We start from the raw sequence: 15,594 nt of genomic DNA on the forward strand, positions 1-15,594 counted from the left end.
AGCTAAAACGGTACACAAATCTCCACCAGGAGTGCAAATATCCACCAGGAGGTATGCCCTGAAAATAATACTTACACTGTCTGACGCAGTAACGCCAAACTGCGTGTCTTTCTCCGTCTCACTCTCCCTCTAGAACAAATTGTAAAACATAATCGAACATATTGCTGTGATGTTGTGTATGTCAGATCGGCGGTAAGTTTCCCATCAGGAAATTCTACTTATGTCAGATGATCAAGTCAGGGAACTTGGAAATCAGGATCCAACGCTAATTGGTGCAGTCACAACTTGGCCCTTTGTTAAAAATAGAAAAGTGCACTGCTACAGTGGAAATTGATGCCATATTGAATTTCTTGCATGCCGCTATCACGCTTGCACTCTCACATGAGCATAGGTGTGCTTGTGTGGAAGAGGCAGGCATGAACTGTATTTGTTGTATTCGTTTTAAAGAGAAAAACTTGTAAAGCATAGTTGATGATCTTAACTGCCGACACATACAGTTGCTGTAATGACTTATTATGGGATGGGCAAGTTTGTGTTCATGTAGCACTGCCATCCTATCATGTTTGTGATTGGTTAGTTCAGGCCCGGGCCATAGCCTTGCATGACGTTTATCCCATAGCCTGCTGTGATTACCTAGTTCCGGTCCAGAGCCTGGCAGAACACTTGTCCCATAGCCTGGAGGGACAGTTGCTCAGTGATAATACGTTTGTCAATTTACATAGTTGTGGTTGACGGGTTTGAATATTCGTCAGTGAAATATGACACTGATCTGTATTGTTGTTAGTTTGCGAGATTAGCTGCAGACAGACACACAGATATACATGTACTCTACACTCAAACAGACATGGCGGATCGCAATGCCGCCATAATAACTCTGCTAGAGTCCAGAACCAGTTCAAGAAGAGTACTGTATGTTGTACTCCTGCTGACAAGCTCATCTCCTTAGTGTCTCCTTGCTTCCTATCTACCAAGGTGTCTCTGGTGTTCGGTTTGGAGGCGTCTGCGTGCGGTGGGGAACTGGTGTTCATGGAGCGCTACAAGGAGGTCCTAACGGAGCTGGGACGGGTTGAGCAGAAGATGGAGTCTAAGTCTGTGTCTAATTCCTCATCCTCTTCAGAGGGCCTGGGGTCGACGGTTGTCCCAGCCTCAGGACGCAGCAGGCTGGGCAGCAGTGGACGGTCTACACTGCAGGCCATTGGAAGTGCAGCTGCAGCTGGTATGACCAGTTTTACTGTTGTTGTTGTTGTACCATCCTGCCAGAGATCTCATGACACTAGTTATAGGGTTGTGGGTTCGATAGCCAAGTCCTACTTTTCAGATTCAATAAGCTCTCTTGACTTAAACAAATGTCTTATCTTTTTACCCCAAATCTGAAGTCTGAAAATCGATTGAATTTCTGTTGTTCTAGAAGGCTGAATGTATTGTGTATTGTCACCAAGAGCACTAAAAGCGGTACAGATCTTTGCATAGATTAATAGTTTTCCTCACTCTGTCCACTAAAATGTCCCCCCAAAATGTTGATATGGGAATCGAAAGGATTCAGATTCAATATGCATGTTCACTGTTAGATTCAGATTCGATTAAATCCATTCAAACCCCAGACCCTGTAGATGTCTTACTGTTTACTTTTAATGTGTTCTGTTAATGGGATCTAAGAGAAATGATCTAAATGGGTCTAAATTGAATATTTTCTTATTTATCTTATGCTTGCTACAAGATGTCTTGTAGAACTCATATGATCTTGTATCCTCCTATAGGCATGGCCTTCTACTCCATCTCAGACATAGCAGACAGGCTCCTCAGTACACCAGGCCACCCCATACCTTCACTGGAAGAAGGCTACTGGCTAAGCCGCTGTGGTTCAGACCCCTCTGACCTCCTGTACAACCTGCTGAAGGAGCTAAGCCCGACAGCCATGGCTGCATTCGACCTGGCCTGCTGCCACTGCCAGCTCTGGAAGACCTCCAGGCAGCTGCTTGACACGGCAGAGCGCAGGCTCAATAGCAGCCTGGAAGCACGGGGTGTGTATCCAGGGGTCGTATGGGTTCACAAGGGGCTCACAGTGATTTTCGGGTCTTCTCTGGGATTTTTGGAATTGGCCTCAGAGATCTTTAGGATTTCTATTTAGGACCTGTTGAAGGATTTTATCTCAGTGATTATAAGGTTAATTATTCTTATTTTCAATGTATTTTTCAACATTGTAAGAGAAAGTGATTTGCCAAATCCTTGCACTCTCTCTCCACTGCTACAGGTGTGATTTGTGAAGTAGGACGCTTATTATTATTATTTCTTAAAGCATTTACCATTTTAAAACGCAATCAACATTCACATTAGACACTCCATCTTTTCCCCCGTTTCCCCAACCTCCCTCACATACAGTAGACTAAGATAGACAGACATATCCACAAAACATTCAGACACCAACAACATCAATGACAACAACAATAGTAACACAATAAAACACAGCACATCGCTGCTGTTGGGTGATGACCCAGAGTTTCTCCTTGTGCCAACCTTTCATGAATCTACAGGGCCTTAGGGTTAGGGTTCACCTCACCTTCAGACTGACAACTATCTATGTATTTATAAGGTTTTTCATTGTGGTTTTGGATGGGCCTCAAGGGACTCTGTTTTATGAAATATATGCATAGCACTGAGAACCACATAAACCTCCAATTTAAGTATAAAAGATTGTAATAGCCCATATTGGATATTCTGGGAATGCATCGCACGTCTAACCTGACTCCGCCAGATGGGGGCGGTATTCTTCCATCTGGCAGAGTCAGGTTATCACGACAGCAACATGTTAATGTGGGAGAGAAAATAATGAATAAAAAAAGGAAAAGAGCAGGTAAGGCCCTTTCCTAACGCTTGCCAGTTCCTCAAATCATACCAAAATAAATAGTTTAAACATTACTGGAAGATTTGAATGAGGACACTTATAACATGGAGTTACATTGTTGAACTGTGTAATTAAAGAAGTATAGAAAAACAACAACACGAAAATATACAGTTTATCTTTTAATATAAATCTCAATTCTTTTTTTGATTGATTGAATACTTTGTTAGTCAGAGATGTAAACAGCATGGGGTACAGTCAGACATTTACGCTAAAAGGATAACACCAAAAAGTCCTGGGGTCTTTTTGGGGCCAAAAAATCCATTGTGGTCCGATAATCATCAAGTCATCAATAATGATCTTTTTGTTGTTATTATTTCAAACCCTATCTTGGTGTTCAGGACTGAGGGTTGAGCCCAAGGTGCCTCATACTGACTCTGAGGGGATCTGTGGATTGCCGATGGTTCTGCAGCAAATCAGCAAGATTCTGAACCACACAGCCAGTAACAAGGGATCTGTCAAGACGGGTGAATACAAAGGCACAATGATGCATTGTCTTAAATGTTAGTTGCTTTGTTAACCAGGTACATTAAAGTCACATAAATTAGTGTCAAGGACATCTGAATCTAGTGATCGATTAAATGTGTGTGTATCTTTGTAATGTACGTAACTTAATACACATGTACCTACTGTGACATACTGTAAGAGCTTTACAAGCAGCACTTAAACAAATACAAATGTAAAGAAGAGACTGAGAAAACAACAATATTAACACAGAGAAAAGACTGATTGCCAAGAGAAACTAGGGTTAGTTGTAAATGAATAACTATGTTTCCATGTGTTTCTCTGTTTCCATAGAAGTGGTTGGAGAGGACCATGTGATATCCAGTCCATTTGGATGCTCTATACAGGAAGTGTTGCTGTGTTGTCACCCAACCCTGAGTGAAGAGGGCATCGCCTCACGTCTCGGCCTCTCTCAACGCTTGGAACACACCCTGCAAACCCTCAGCACTGCCACAGATAACATAGGTCAACACAGTGTTTCGCAAACTTCTCTTTTATTTGTTATGACTGAGTAAATACCCAGTTTTTTTTTGTGCTACTGATTCTGTTGTTTCTGAAAGCCTGTCTGTGTTGTGTCTTGCAACAGAGGGCCATGCGGGCAGCTCTCTGCTGGTGGCCTTGGTAGAGCAGGCCAGCCTGAAGCAGGCTGAGCTGGACGCCCACCCCGTACGCTCCAGCATGAAGCAGCTGCTCCGGTCGCTGGACCAATTCTGTCCATTCGAGCCGGATGGAAGCCTCGCCAAGCCTGACTACATGCGCAGCTTTTTGGACTACGTGAACACGCTAGCGTCTGTGCTCGTACGCAGCCTTGGTTCAGAAGGTATAATCATTCATAACATGGATATGATCCAAGGCAAGCCATGTTTTTATCTGTCAGATTGCCATGAAACGTCCTGAGTGCATTCATGCTCCAGTGATGACCCTACAGATTTTGGTCACCCCATGGCCTTTACTCTAGAACCATCTTTTGGGCAAAATTTGCAGTTTCACACACCATATCTTGAAATCAAATCATAATAAATTATCAAATCATCCATTTATCAAGCAGGCTTCAATAAGACAACGCAGCCCGTCTTTATACCTGAGTTTGTTTTGGGTGTGTCTCTCAGACCAGGCTACTGAAGTGAAGCTGGGGAACCCACTACTCGTGCTGCTTCAGACCCCATCTCAACTTCTTTCTCACCTGCTGTTTGACAGACAGGTATCTCCTGATAGGTATGCATGCACACTGGCTTACTCATTACGTGTTTTGCACAGAGCTCACACAAAGCTAAGCTGTAGACATGATACCAGATGTGACCACCCCCCCCCCCCCCCCATTTCTCCAGGCTTCTGTCTCTGCTGCAGCAGGAAGGGCTGCATCTGAGCGTTCAGCAGGTGATCATCCAGCGCTGCTGCGAGTCTCTGCCTGTGTGGTCCTCATGTCCAGACCCTGTCAGGGACACTACACAGGGCCGTGAGGGAGAAGGCGTTTTCTGTGTGGCCAGCATGTCTGCCCTGCTACAACAGCATGCCCAGGAACACATGGCAACACTGGGCATCGCAGACCATTCACCGGAACCCAGCTCTGAGTCGGAGGCCTCTGCGGAGGAGATCTCTGCAACATCCACCAGCCTCTCTACTTCCCCGCCTTCTTTTTCGTCCTCTTCTTCTGTTTCATCTGCTTCTTCCTCCAACTCTTCACCATTGTTATCCTCTTTCCTCCTCACCTCGTCAGCCTTGTCTTTCTTAAAGTCTCGCTGTCCGTTGTTGGCTGTGCTGGCGTGCCTGAGCGCCTGTAAAGGAGAAAGTGCCCGGGCGCAGTCCTCAGGCTGGTCAGGCTACTTCCGTAGTGGACGTAAAGAGGCAATGCTAGATGCAGAGCAGATCGCTCGAGAAGCAGACGGCCTGCTGAAGGAGTTCCCTATTCTCCGGGCGTACCTACAGAACATGTCTGAGCCCATACTTGGGACCCTGGGGGACGCAAGGGAGGAGGGCTCTGCTGGTCTAGGATCAGCACTCTGTGGGAGACCCCTGATCAGTCTCCTACTCTCTGGGCCTCAGGGAGACATGGCCCAGGCGGTGGCTGCCCAGGCCTTCCAGGAGGCCCTAGCTTGTAAGGACCTGGGCAGAGCCCTGAGTCTGCTGGAGCTGTTTGGACAAGGCTGCAGCCAGGAGGGGGCGCTAAGAGACCGTCTGCTGGCCTGCGCTGCTCTGGAAGGTGAGGACCTCTGGTAAACATGTTTTGACCACCAGGCTGGTCATGGAAGTTCATGGAATTGTTTTTCCACAATTTAGCTTCAGTTCAGCTAGACCAAAATAATGACGGGTCGTTGACAACGCACATTTTTGCTTTAATATGATGTTGCACCTGCTGCATTAGAACTGTATTTGAACACAACCGTTAATTCCAGTTTAATAGGCTGTGATTTCATAATAATTCTAATAGCAATATTAAAATGAAATAAAACAGTAAAGGCATAAATAACCATATACTATGGTTTTAATATCTTTATAGCTAAACAACTAAAAAGAACGACAGTGACTGTGAGACAGTGACTAGTAATAAATGGTAAATTATAGACATGTAACAGATGTTAAATAAAAGCCACAGTTTTGAGTTTTAAAACTGCTAACAAACTCCCTGTTTAAGCCGTATAGAGCATCGCAGTTCCCGCCCACTTCCTGGTTTTTCCTGGTGCCGGAAGGAAAAACTCAATGCATTTTTCCCATTGACATTTGCAAAAATATTTATATCTATTAATTTAAGCCTTGAATCAAGCCATCATGACATGACATGAATCATGACCATAAAACGTTTTTTTCTGTGATTTTTATTTTATTTTATATTTAATTATATGATATACTATATTTAATAAATACCCTTTGTTTTGCCGTTTTCAATTTTTTTTTCACAGAATCAAACGTTTTATGGTCATGATTCATGTCATGTCATGATGGCTTGATTCGAGGCTTAAATTAATAGATATAAATATTTTTGGAAAAGTCAATGGGAAAAATGCATTGAGTATTTTGCGGTGGAACCCGGAAGGGGCGGGAACTGCGATGCTCTATTGGTAAACACTAAGCATCATAAAGCTCCTTTTTTTCCTTATAATTGATTATTGGAACATTAAACATAAAGACACGATTACTATGTTATTAATTTTCTAAATATAAAATATGTCTAATTATCCATGTTCAGAGGGAGATGAAGGTATAGCACAGCTGTTTCGAGTGCAGGAGCCCAGCCTGCGTGCGCGTGTTGCCCTCCAGGCCCTGGAGCGCTGGCCTCTGCTGTCCTGTCTGGAGCTGCTGGAGTTCTGTCTCAATGACCCCAACACAGAGACCTCACTGAGAACCCACCTGGAGCTAAGGAAGAAAGAACTGGAAATCTATCGCTGGGTAATTCATGCTACAATGAGACGATAGAATGTATTTAATCTGGCAGATTGGTACGAACACATTTTTATTTACAATAAGTAAAAAACAAATTAAACCGAACCCTGAGCCTAGCATGACACCTGTAAAGGGTTAGAATCGAGGAAACAAAGGAAGCACACATCATGCCATACAACAGGGTGGACATAAACAGACTGGACAACAATCTGAACACATACCATACAGATAATAAGAGCCATCGACAGTTAGTAAGCAACATGCAGTTCCTGCGTCTGCAGTCTGCAGGCCCGCCAGGAACCAGATGCATCCTAAAAATGTTTGAAAACACAAACCAAGTCAGAAGAAATAGCTGGCACATAGTCAAGGACCTGTACTTGAATTGAGTGCTGGTACTATTTTGTGAGGGGGCAATTGCAAATGTCCATAAAAAATGTATTGATAGAGGTGTAGTTGACCATTTGTAGTCTTACAAAGAGGATAATAAACAACGGCATGACAACTGCTTTCTTGTGACTCACACAAGCCAAGGTCCAGTCAAGGTCAGTCATAGTGAAAGTGTAAGGGGGATCATTTCTCCTAACCACATAACCCATGATTCCTAACCAATGACCGGTGGGTTGTCAATCCCATGAAAAGGCAAACACAGTATTACAATGACCGGTGGGTTGTCGATTCCCATGAAACGGCATGACAACTGCTTTCGATATGAAACACTTTTTATTGTGACTCACACAAGCCAAGGTCCAGCCAAGGTCAGTCATAGTCAAGTGTAAGGGGGATCATTTCCCCTAACCGCATAACCCATGATTCCTAACCATTAAGCACATAAATATTATAACATAAAGCAACATAACACAAACACATGAATCCCCCCCAACATTCTCCATAACAAAGGGAAAATAAATGGAGCCCCCTGAAGGAATCCCTTCTCTGCCAACTGAACAGCTTGGCATGCTACAGTAGCCTATTTAGGGGGTTTGAAATACTTTATATAATGTGCTGATCGAGTGTTATGTGTAGGTGTCAATGTTTGTAACAGAGATTGTGTTCTAGGTAGAGAGGAGTGTTAAAAGGGAGTAAACCAGTTAATGTTTGTGTAAAGATTACACATTTCCAGATGAGTACAGATTACAGTGACTGGTAGTGCACATTGTTGGCAAACCTATTTTCAGAGTGATTAGCTGATTGATAGTGTGATGACAGATGCCATGAGAAGAGATGTGATGAGATAAGGGAAGCGATGGAGCACGCACGCACGCACGCACGCACGCACGCACGCACGCACGCACGCACGCACGCACATACATACATACGCATACACATTCACATTCACATACACACACACACACACACCAGTTAAAACCGTAACCATATATACAGTTAATAAAAAAGAAAACGTCAATTGTCAACTTCTCTAATTCTTGTCCCTCACATAGTTTCTGGGTGTTTGGCTGTGATTAAGCAAATGGGAAAATCCTGCATACATTTGAACTTGCTCTCCATATTCTTTACTTGTGCAATCTTTCAAACCAACTGTCGAAATTTTGTGATGACTTTATTTGTTTTTGCACCCTGCACCCCTGAGATGATGTATATAGTACATATCATAGCTAGCTGGCTTATGTAATTCATACAGTATACAAGAAAGATTATGTAATGGGAAATGTCATTTGTGACTTTCCGTTTTCTCTGCTGTGTTCTTTCCCTCCCCCAGATGTTGAGTCTACAGACCCCCTTGCCCTGGGTAACATGGCAGGAGCTGAGGACTGAGTCTAAGAGAAACTCTGAATCTGTGTTCTCTATCATCCTGGAGGCACGAGTAGGTGGTGGAACGACATTCCATGAGTTTATTTCTCTTACACATTGCTTAGCCCTAGAGGGGTCATTCTGAGAAAATTGTTATCATATCAAGAACAACAGAAGTACAGTATTATGCACAATGTGATAATTTAGACTTAAAATCTTTCATACAGTAGTCACATTTTAAGCACATAGCTGACAGACTTATATCCATAGTGACCTACTTGTACTTTACGACTGTTCTGTTTATGTTTTGGTGTAAATGCTTATAGATAAAGCACATTGATATTGCTTTAATGAAATGTGCTGCACAAATAAAGCTTTACTTTACCAGTCTATGTATTATCTGTTTCATGATTGATTCTGGTGTTTATTGCAGGAGTTTGCACTCTGTGGCCAGTGGGTGGCGCTGTACCCTGTCTCTGAACAGCTGACACTGCAGCTGCAAACAGAACACCTGCTTCATCTGCTGGAGAAAGGACATGCGGAGGAGGCCTACCAGGTCTGCACCATAGCAAAATGCCATGATTACGGCAAACCGTTACTCAATCACATATTGCAATGACCGGTGGGTTGTCGATTCCCATGAGACAGCATTTCTGCTTTCAATATGAAACAATTGTCGATTCCCATGAAACAGTATTTCTGCTTTCAATATGAAACACTTTTTATTGTGACTTTCACATAATTTTGCTCCAGCCAAGGTCAGTCATAGTGAAAGTGTAAGGGAGATAATTTCCCCTAACCGCATAACCCATGGTTCCTAACCATTAAAGACACTTAACATTAAAGTTATAACATAAAGCAACATAACACAAACACATGAATATGGTCTGCACCAGCGTATTGGTCAACTCTACTTTAATGCTATTTCTTAAACACTTACTTAAACCGTACATGTACTATGTACAAATGCATGTGTCCGGATTGCTCAGTCATTAGAGCGCTACCCTTTGAATTGCAAGGCTTTGGGTTTGATCCTGGGCACCACCAACACAGCATGTGAGTAGCACTGGGAGCTGACGTTGGGTGTGGCACTCTGCCTCAGCAATCCATCTCCCTGGTCTAGGGCCTTGTATGGGGGATAGAGCCCGTCATTGCTCAGCTGATACTGACAATAAGCCACTATTCACCTATTTACTTACTGTGGTACAATAGGAAGGGCCTCCTGAAAAGACATCTAGCATTCTACTATCTTATAACTGAAACTTTTTTTTAAACTGTATTTGTTCTGTTCTTTCCTTGTCTAGTTGCTTGAGGGCCTCTCAGACACCGCAGTGGGCTTGGAGGTTTGCGAACGCGCTCTGGACCGCCGACCCGGATTGGCTGCCTGTCACTTCCTGGCTGATTACCTCACTCTGCATTTCCAGAGCCAGGTGTCACCGGCCCGACGCCGTCATATTCACGCCCTCCATCTGGGCTCTAAGGTAAGAAATGCTAGAGTCCATGTTTTTTGTCCCGTGCTACAAACGCAAACAGCCATATCTATGTTTTTTGTGAGCTGTAAAGGTGGAAGGTTTGTACTATCTTTTGTTGTCATAAACACAAGTATTCTACCCATAAATACTACAGTATATACGATATGCTGTCTGTCTAGCGATGCTTTTTGGTGGTAGGGGAACTAAACTGTTAATTAATTCCTCTGTATCACTATGCACAGTTACTTATCTTTGACTTTATATACACAGTAACATCATAAGTGTAAACTTGTCCATTTGCAGCTAGAGTATACAAATGTAACCAAATGGACCCCTACTGGTCCATTTGGTTACATTTTGTACACTCAGAGTTAAATGAACTCTCAGGATTTTACTGTTTAGGGCTGTGGATGTGTTGATGTTATGTCACATGTCCCTGTTGAACTCGTGGGTGTGGAAGTGAAAAGGTAACTGGTTGGTTAGTTAGGGGGACATGACAAAGGGATATCAGTACACGTTGTACCTTCACCCACCCTATGCCATTTGGAGCTCTTTCCTTTACCAAGCCTTTATCACTGCTGATTATCACATGTTTTTGTGACACATAATCTCATGAGGGATTGTGAAACTGATACAGCATGACCCAAAAATACAAGTTTCATACCAAATTAAATCATCCACTTATGTATGTATATGTGTAGAATAATTAATTACATGTTTCTCTATTTATAGATGCATTATGTATCAGAAAACAAATATCATACGAGAATATAGTCTTTTTTTAATTTATAAATAAATAATACAATTGTATTGTTGTTGAGTTTTGACAATGGGAAGATTCACCAATTACAGCCACTGAGTGTACCACAAGCACAATGAATTTCATTCAGTTGTATTACTCATCTTGGCTCATGCCCCAAGTAATGAGGCAGTGTTCTCATTGTTTTAATCCACAAGTGTCACTCCACTGCATGACTGACCTAGTTTAACATTTGGTGAAACAGAGGTATGACTTTGGTAATTTCCAAATCTTGAATAGTTTTTAAATGAGTCTGACATTCTTGTGGGACAGTGAAGAGAAACTTCCAATTGAGTTGATAAAAATGAATGGGTTTTTGTAATGGAAAATAACTTGTAGAAAGCCTGACTATTTCATCCATCTCAGTGTTTTAATAGTGAGTGTATTTTAATAGTGAATGATCTGTTGCACTTATCCCACAGTCGTTAAGTGCGGTTTGCCCTTCTGTTATTTTCTTTTGTATTTCTTTTTTATTTATTTAGAAATTGCACTTATTGCAATTGACATCAGATCAATGTAAAAAAGTATAAAATAAGGTCCAGAACCGGAGTGGACTTGTGATTTTGCCATCATGTGATCAGCGAATGCAGTAACTCTGTGGTTCTCAAACCTTTTGTACCCAAGTCGCATCATACGGGGGCCAAGCAATGCAATATAGAAAAAGGTATATGCGCAATAAGCCATAGAAACATAGACTGAAAAAATGCTATGCGATTAACAATATATTTGTATTGATTTTTTTTAACAAAACATAAAAGACATACACACACATAGAGCTCAGGTCCTTACATTAATTGCATTTTCACGTATTTTGGTCCATGGGGGCATAAACAGCATTCATCATTGCGGAAGGACGCCGCGCCTCCGACCAAGTGGAGCTTACTATGTAACCGTGCTCGGGTTGTGTGTGTGCAGCCGCGCTCTCATTGGCTCGCGCCCCCATTTGACTCACGTGCGTGCACTGCCTGTATGCAGCCGCCAGAGTGCGCCAGAGTGCAGGAATTTAGACAATGCTCTGATTAAAATGCACAACAGCCTGCAACACACACACACACACACACACACACACACACACACACAATGTCAATGTTCTCTCCCCATCACGGTGAAATAACACGGATTACAAGTCCGTAAATACACAATATTTTCGAGCTGCGTTCGCTTCCCGCGTTCGCGCGTCTTACTTGTGTACATAAAATTGTAGGTAGTTAGTGTCATACATCATTCCCCAATGTTAATCGTCAGAGTTTTAGAAACAGAAATTAAACATAAACATAAACATGACACTGAAACACAATTTGTTAATCGCATAGTATTTTCTCTGCTCAGCTGTTTCCAATGCTCATTTAATGAGCATTGGAAACAGCGGAGCAGAGTTCTGAGGGATTGTTTATTAAAATATATTATATTAAAATGCATGTCTTTATTATGTTGTTTATAATGGCAGATTTCAAACTCTTTACTTTACCAGCATGCGCTGTGTAACTGGGAAAATGTGACGCATATCGCGTAAGTGCACTAATAAGTATTGCTCTATAATGTAGTTTCATGCACATACAAAGTGTACGGTAAATATGCAAGCATGAAATGTAGTGTATTGGATTTCTCATGGCATGCATTATTTGTGCATAGTGTGGAAGCAATTGCACTGCTGGTATGCTAGAAGAAGGCAGACGGATAAACGTGCACCCACTAGGTGATTTTAATATAGGATGGTCCATAGATTATGTGTAGAGCCGAGCGTTTGAAGCAAATTGCTAAAAAATCCCAGGAGAAGAATGGATTTAAGTGTTTTTCAATCTACTCAAAATGGCGGAAAGTTTAAGGGCGGAGCTTAATGGTCAAAGTGACAGATGTGTTCATCATAAGTAGAGGCACATGTGTAAGCAAGTTTCATGGCTATAGGCCAAACGAGGCATGACTTATGCCTGTTCAAAGTTTGCATTTTCAAACGCTATAGTGCCCCCCTTTGGCCAATTGGAGTAAGATTGGCTTCAGCGCTATTTGGAATGGCCCTCAATCATACTGCAAAGTTTCGTAAAAATGTGTGTGTTTATGTAGTTGGGAGCAGAATAATAATTTTCATAAAACTGCAATATTATTTGGCTCATGGAGGCTTCATTCATTCACATACTGTACAAACTTCTGCAGATTGCTAAAAAATCCCAGGAGGTTATAGAATTTAACTGTTTTCATAGGTCAAAGCAGAAAAGTTGTTTGTTAAGAGGAGACGCAAATGTGTAATGAAGTTTCATGGCTGTAGGTGAAACTATGAGCTATGCCTGTTCAAAGTTTGCATTTTTCAAGTGCTATAGTGTGTGAGTGCTATAGCGCCACCCTTTGGCCAGTGGTTGTGAGTTTCGTTTCTTGGCCGTTTGGCATAGCCCTCTACCACATTGCCGAGTTTCGAAAAAAACGACTGCATGGTTAAGCCAGAACTGCAAAAAATGGCGGAATAATAAAACTAACAAAAAATATTAGGGGTCCTACGCATTACGTGCTTGGCCCCCTAATAATACATTATATCATTTTGTCTCACGGGCACATCAGTGTGCCTTGGCACCCCGTTTGGTAACCAGTACACTAACTGGTTAAGTCCCCAGAATGCCCCTGTTAAATGTGTCATGTGTGGCTGTGTGTGTACGTATAGGTGCTGCTCACTCTGCCCATGGCCGCCAGGCAGGACTACTTCCCTCTGCTCTCTGAGCCGCTGCTGATGCTGGAACAGCTGTTGATGAACCTAAAGGTGGACTGGTTGGACGTGGCAGTGGGAACCCTGCGGAGCCTCCTGGTTGGCCAGGAGGCCGGTTTCGGCACGGAGGACATCGACAAGCTGCTGGAGAACTACGCCTGCAAGGCCCTCGACTTCCCCTACGCACCAAGAGAGATGTCTCGGTCTGGTCAGTTGAAAATGTAGACGCACGCGCGCACACAGATCCAGCTCCTATCTCTTACATGATCAGTTTGGCACTGAGTTCTAAATTCAAAATACTACAAGAACATTACATCATAATAATTTTCCACCTGTGTTCAAATTTAGCGAATATTATAATTTTGTTGAATACATGTGTACACAGAATGCTGTCTTTTGTGGAGACATTAGCAGCAGGCACAGGTGGTTGGTGGAGGTACTGATCCTTAGTATAACATCATTATGACTTAATTCACTACCACTGGCTCTCAATGTAGGGGTCCTTAACCCATCCACTGCCAGAGTAAATAAATAAATAAAGCCCAGACTGCCAGCGATTCTTCTTACCTTTTCAAGTAGTCACAGAATATTTATCTCCAGTATGATCGATTCCCTGATGGTTGCTAATCACGGAGGGTTTCACTGTGATTCCGCGAAAAAAATACGATGTTGAAAATAGCATGTCTCGCCAAAGATGCATAGTAAAACACAGGAGCCGAGATACAGAATATTTCCCAAATGCTTTAACCAGGAAGTGAATGGAGCTGTAAATCTTTTGGATCACGTTATCTCCTGGTTCTGTGTGCGAAAAAAAGGGGGAAAAAAGACCTTTGGCAGTGAGGGCTTTCGATTTACAACCGTCAAAAGGCAGTCATTGGCAGTGAATGAGTTAAGGAGTCCCCTCAAGGGGGTCCCCAGCTAAATGATTGATAGGAAAGGTTATACGGGAACCAAATGGACCCTTGCAGGTCTGTAACTCAGAGTGTATAAATGTATAAATAAACTTTGTACACTCTCAGAGTTAAATTAACACTGAGGATTTTACGCAGTATCCTGTAGATTGGGGTCCCGGAGGTAAAGTTTTTTTCAAATGGGGTTCCGTGGCCTAAATCAAACTGGGGGTCCTTGAAATTTAAAAAGAATCACTGGTCTAATTGCATAATTATCTTGACACCCCAGACTCTGTCATCAGCCTGCAAGATGCCTTCTTGCAGTGTCCTGCTCAGGGCAGCGTTCCCCCCTCACCCAGCCGAGTGGAGTCTCCAACATTCTCCTCCACAGGTGAGATGGCATGTGCACCACATCACATTTGCACTATTAACACATTCACTGCCTGAATTATTTCAGATTTTTTGCAGTTTTATGCCAGAGATTTTTCATTGAAAAACAAAAAGTACTCAGGAGCCGAGATACAGAATTTTTAAGTTTTAAGTTAACAAGGAAGTGGATAGGAGTCTAGATCTTCGAAAAATCATATCTCCTTGGTCTTTGGGTCAAATTAAAAAACAAAACAAAAACGAGTTAACTCGATCTAGGCAATCAAGTGATGGATTTGAAAAACGGCAATCAATGTGTTAATATACCAGGTGTTCCCCCAGAATGTATACTAGGATGTGTTGCCCTCTGGATTAGATTTGAATGGAGAATGTAAACATTCTCCATTGAAACCAATGTGAATGCAGTTCTTTTTTAGTAGTTGTATTCCATCTATACTCATCAGCTTTTTTATATATATAATGTATTTATTGCAGTTATATGTAAATGTCCACTTCCAGCCAGCACACCTACACACACCACATCCACCAGCAGCAATGAGAGAGGCTCTGTGAGCAGAAGGGGGCGCCTGTCTAGTCAGTTTCAGCCTCCAGAAAAGCCTCCTGCCCGCAAGGATTGGATTCCAGACACCCAGCAACACGTCTGCATGGTCTGCCTGCGTGAACGGTTCACCATGGTGAGAGAAAGCAAAAACCATGAGAGGCTGATGAAACCAAAACCAGTGGGTGATCAGTGCATAGCAATGTGTAATGTCCATGGAACTGATGAAATCAAGATATATACAGTATGTGAAAAGTAGTGCAAGGATGGAGTAGAGCTTTGTCTG

General features: G+C 42.5%; 1 protein-coding gene across 3 annotated transcripts in view; it reads left to right on the top strand.

Moving 5' to 3' along the window:
* zfyve26 (zinc finger, FYVE domain containing 26) overlaps window positions 1-15,594 on the top strand; it is a 39,875-nt gene that overhangs the window by 12,711 nt on the left and 11,570 nt on the right. Inside the window, exons 15-28 of one of the 3 annotated variants that reach the window (XM_080413757.1) lie at window positions 973-1,216; window positions 1,758-2,021; window positions 3,241-3,366; window positions 3,698-3,868; window positions 3,990-4,223; window positions 4,513-4,618; window positions 4,732-5,603; window positions 6,588-6,787; window positions 8,499-8,603; window positions 8,964-9,086; window positions 9,835-10,011; window positions 13,452-13,701; window positions 14,673-14,774; window positions 15,245-15,444. In XM_080413757.1, coding sequence (XP_080269883.1) covers window positions 973-1,216; window positions 1,758-2,021; window positions 3,241-3,366; window positions 3,698-3,868; window positions 3,990-4,223; window positions 4,513-4,618; window positions 4,732-5,603; window positions 6,588-6,787; window positions 8,499-8,603; window positions 8,964-9,086; window positions 9,835-10,011; window positions 13,452-13,701; window positions 14,673-14,774; window positions 15,245-15,444 — 3,174 coding nt within the window. The remainder of the gene's footprint in view (window positions 1-972; window positions 1,217-1,757; window positions 2,022-3,240; window positions 3,367-3,697; window positions 3,869-3,989; window positions 4,224-4,512; window positions 4,619-4,731; window positions 5,604-6,587; window positions 6,788-8,498; window positions 8,604-8,963; window positions 9,087-9,834; window positions 10,012-13,451; window positions 13,702-14,672; window positions 14,775-15,244; window positions 15,445-15,594) is intronic. The other 2 variants (XM_080413759.1, XM_080413758.1) reach the window with 2 other exon arrangements.

This window comes from Gymnoscopelus braueri (genome assembly GCF_963280865.1).
Source record: "Gymnoscopelus braueri genome assembly, chromosome: 19".
In the NCBI taxonomy this organism is placed as follows: Eukaryota; Metazoa; Chordata; class Actinopteri; order Myctophiformes; family Myctophidae; genus Gymnoscopelus; species Gymnoscopelus braueri.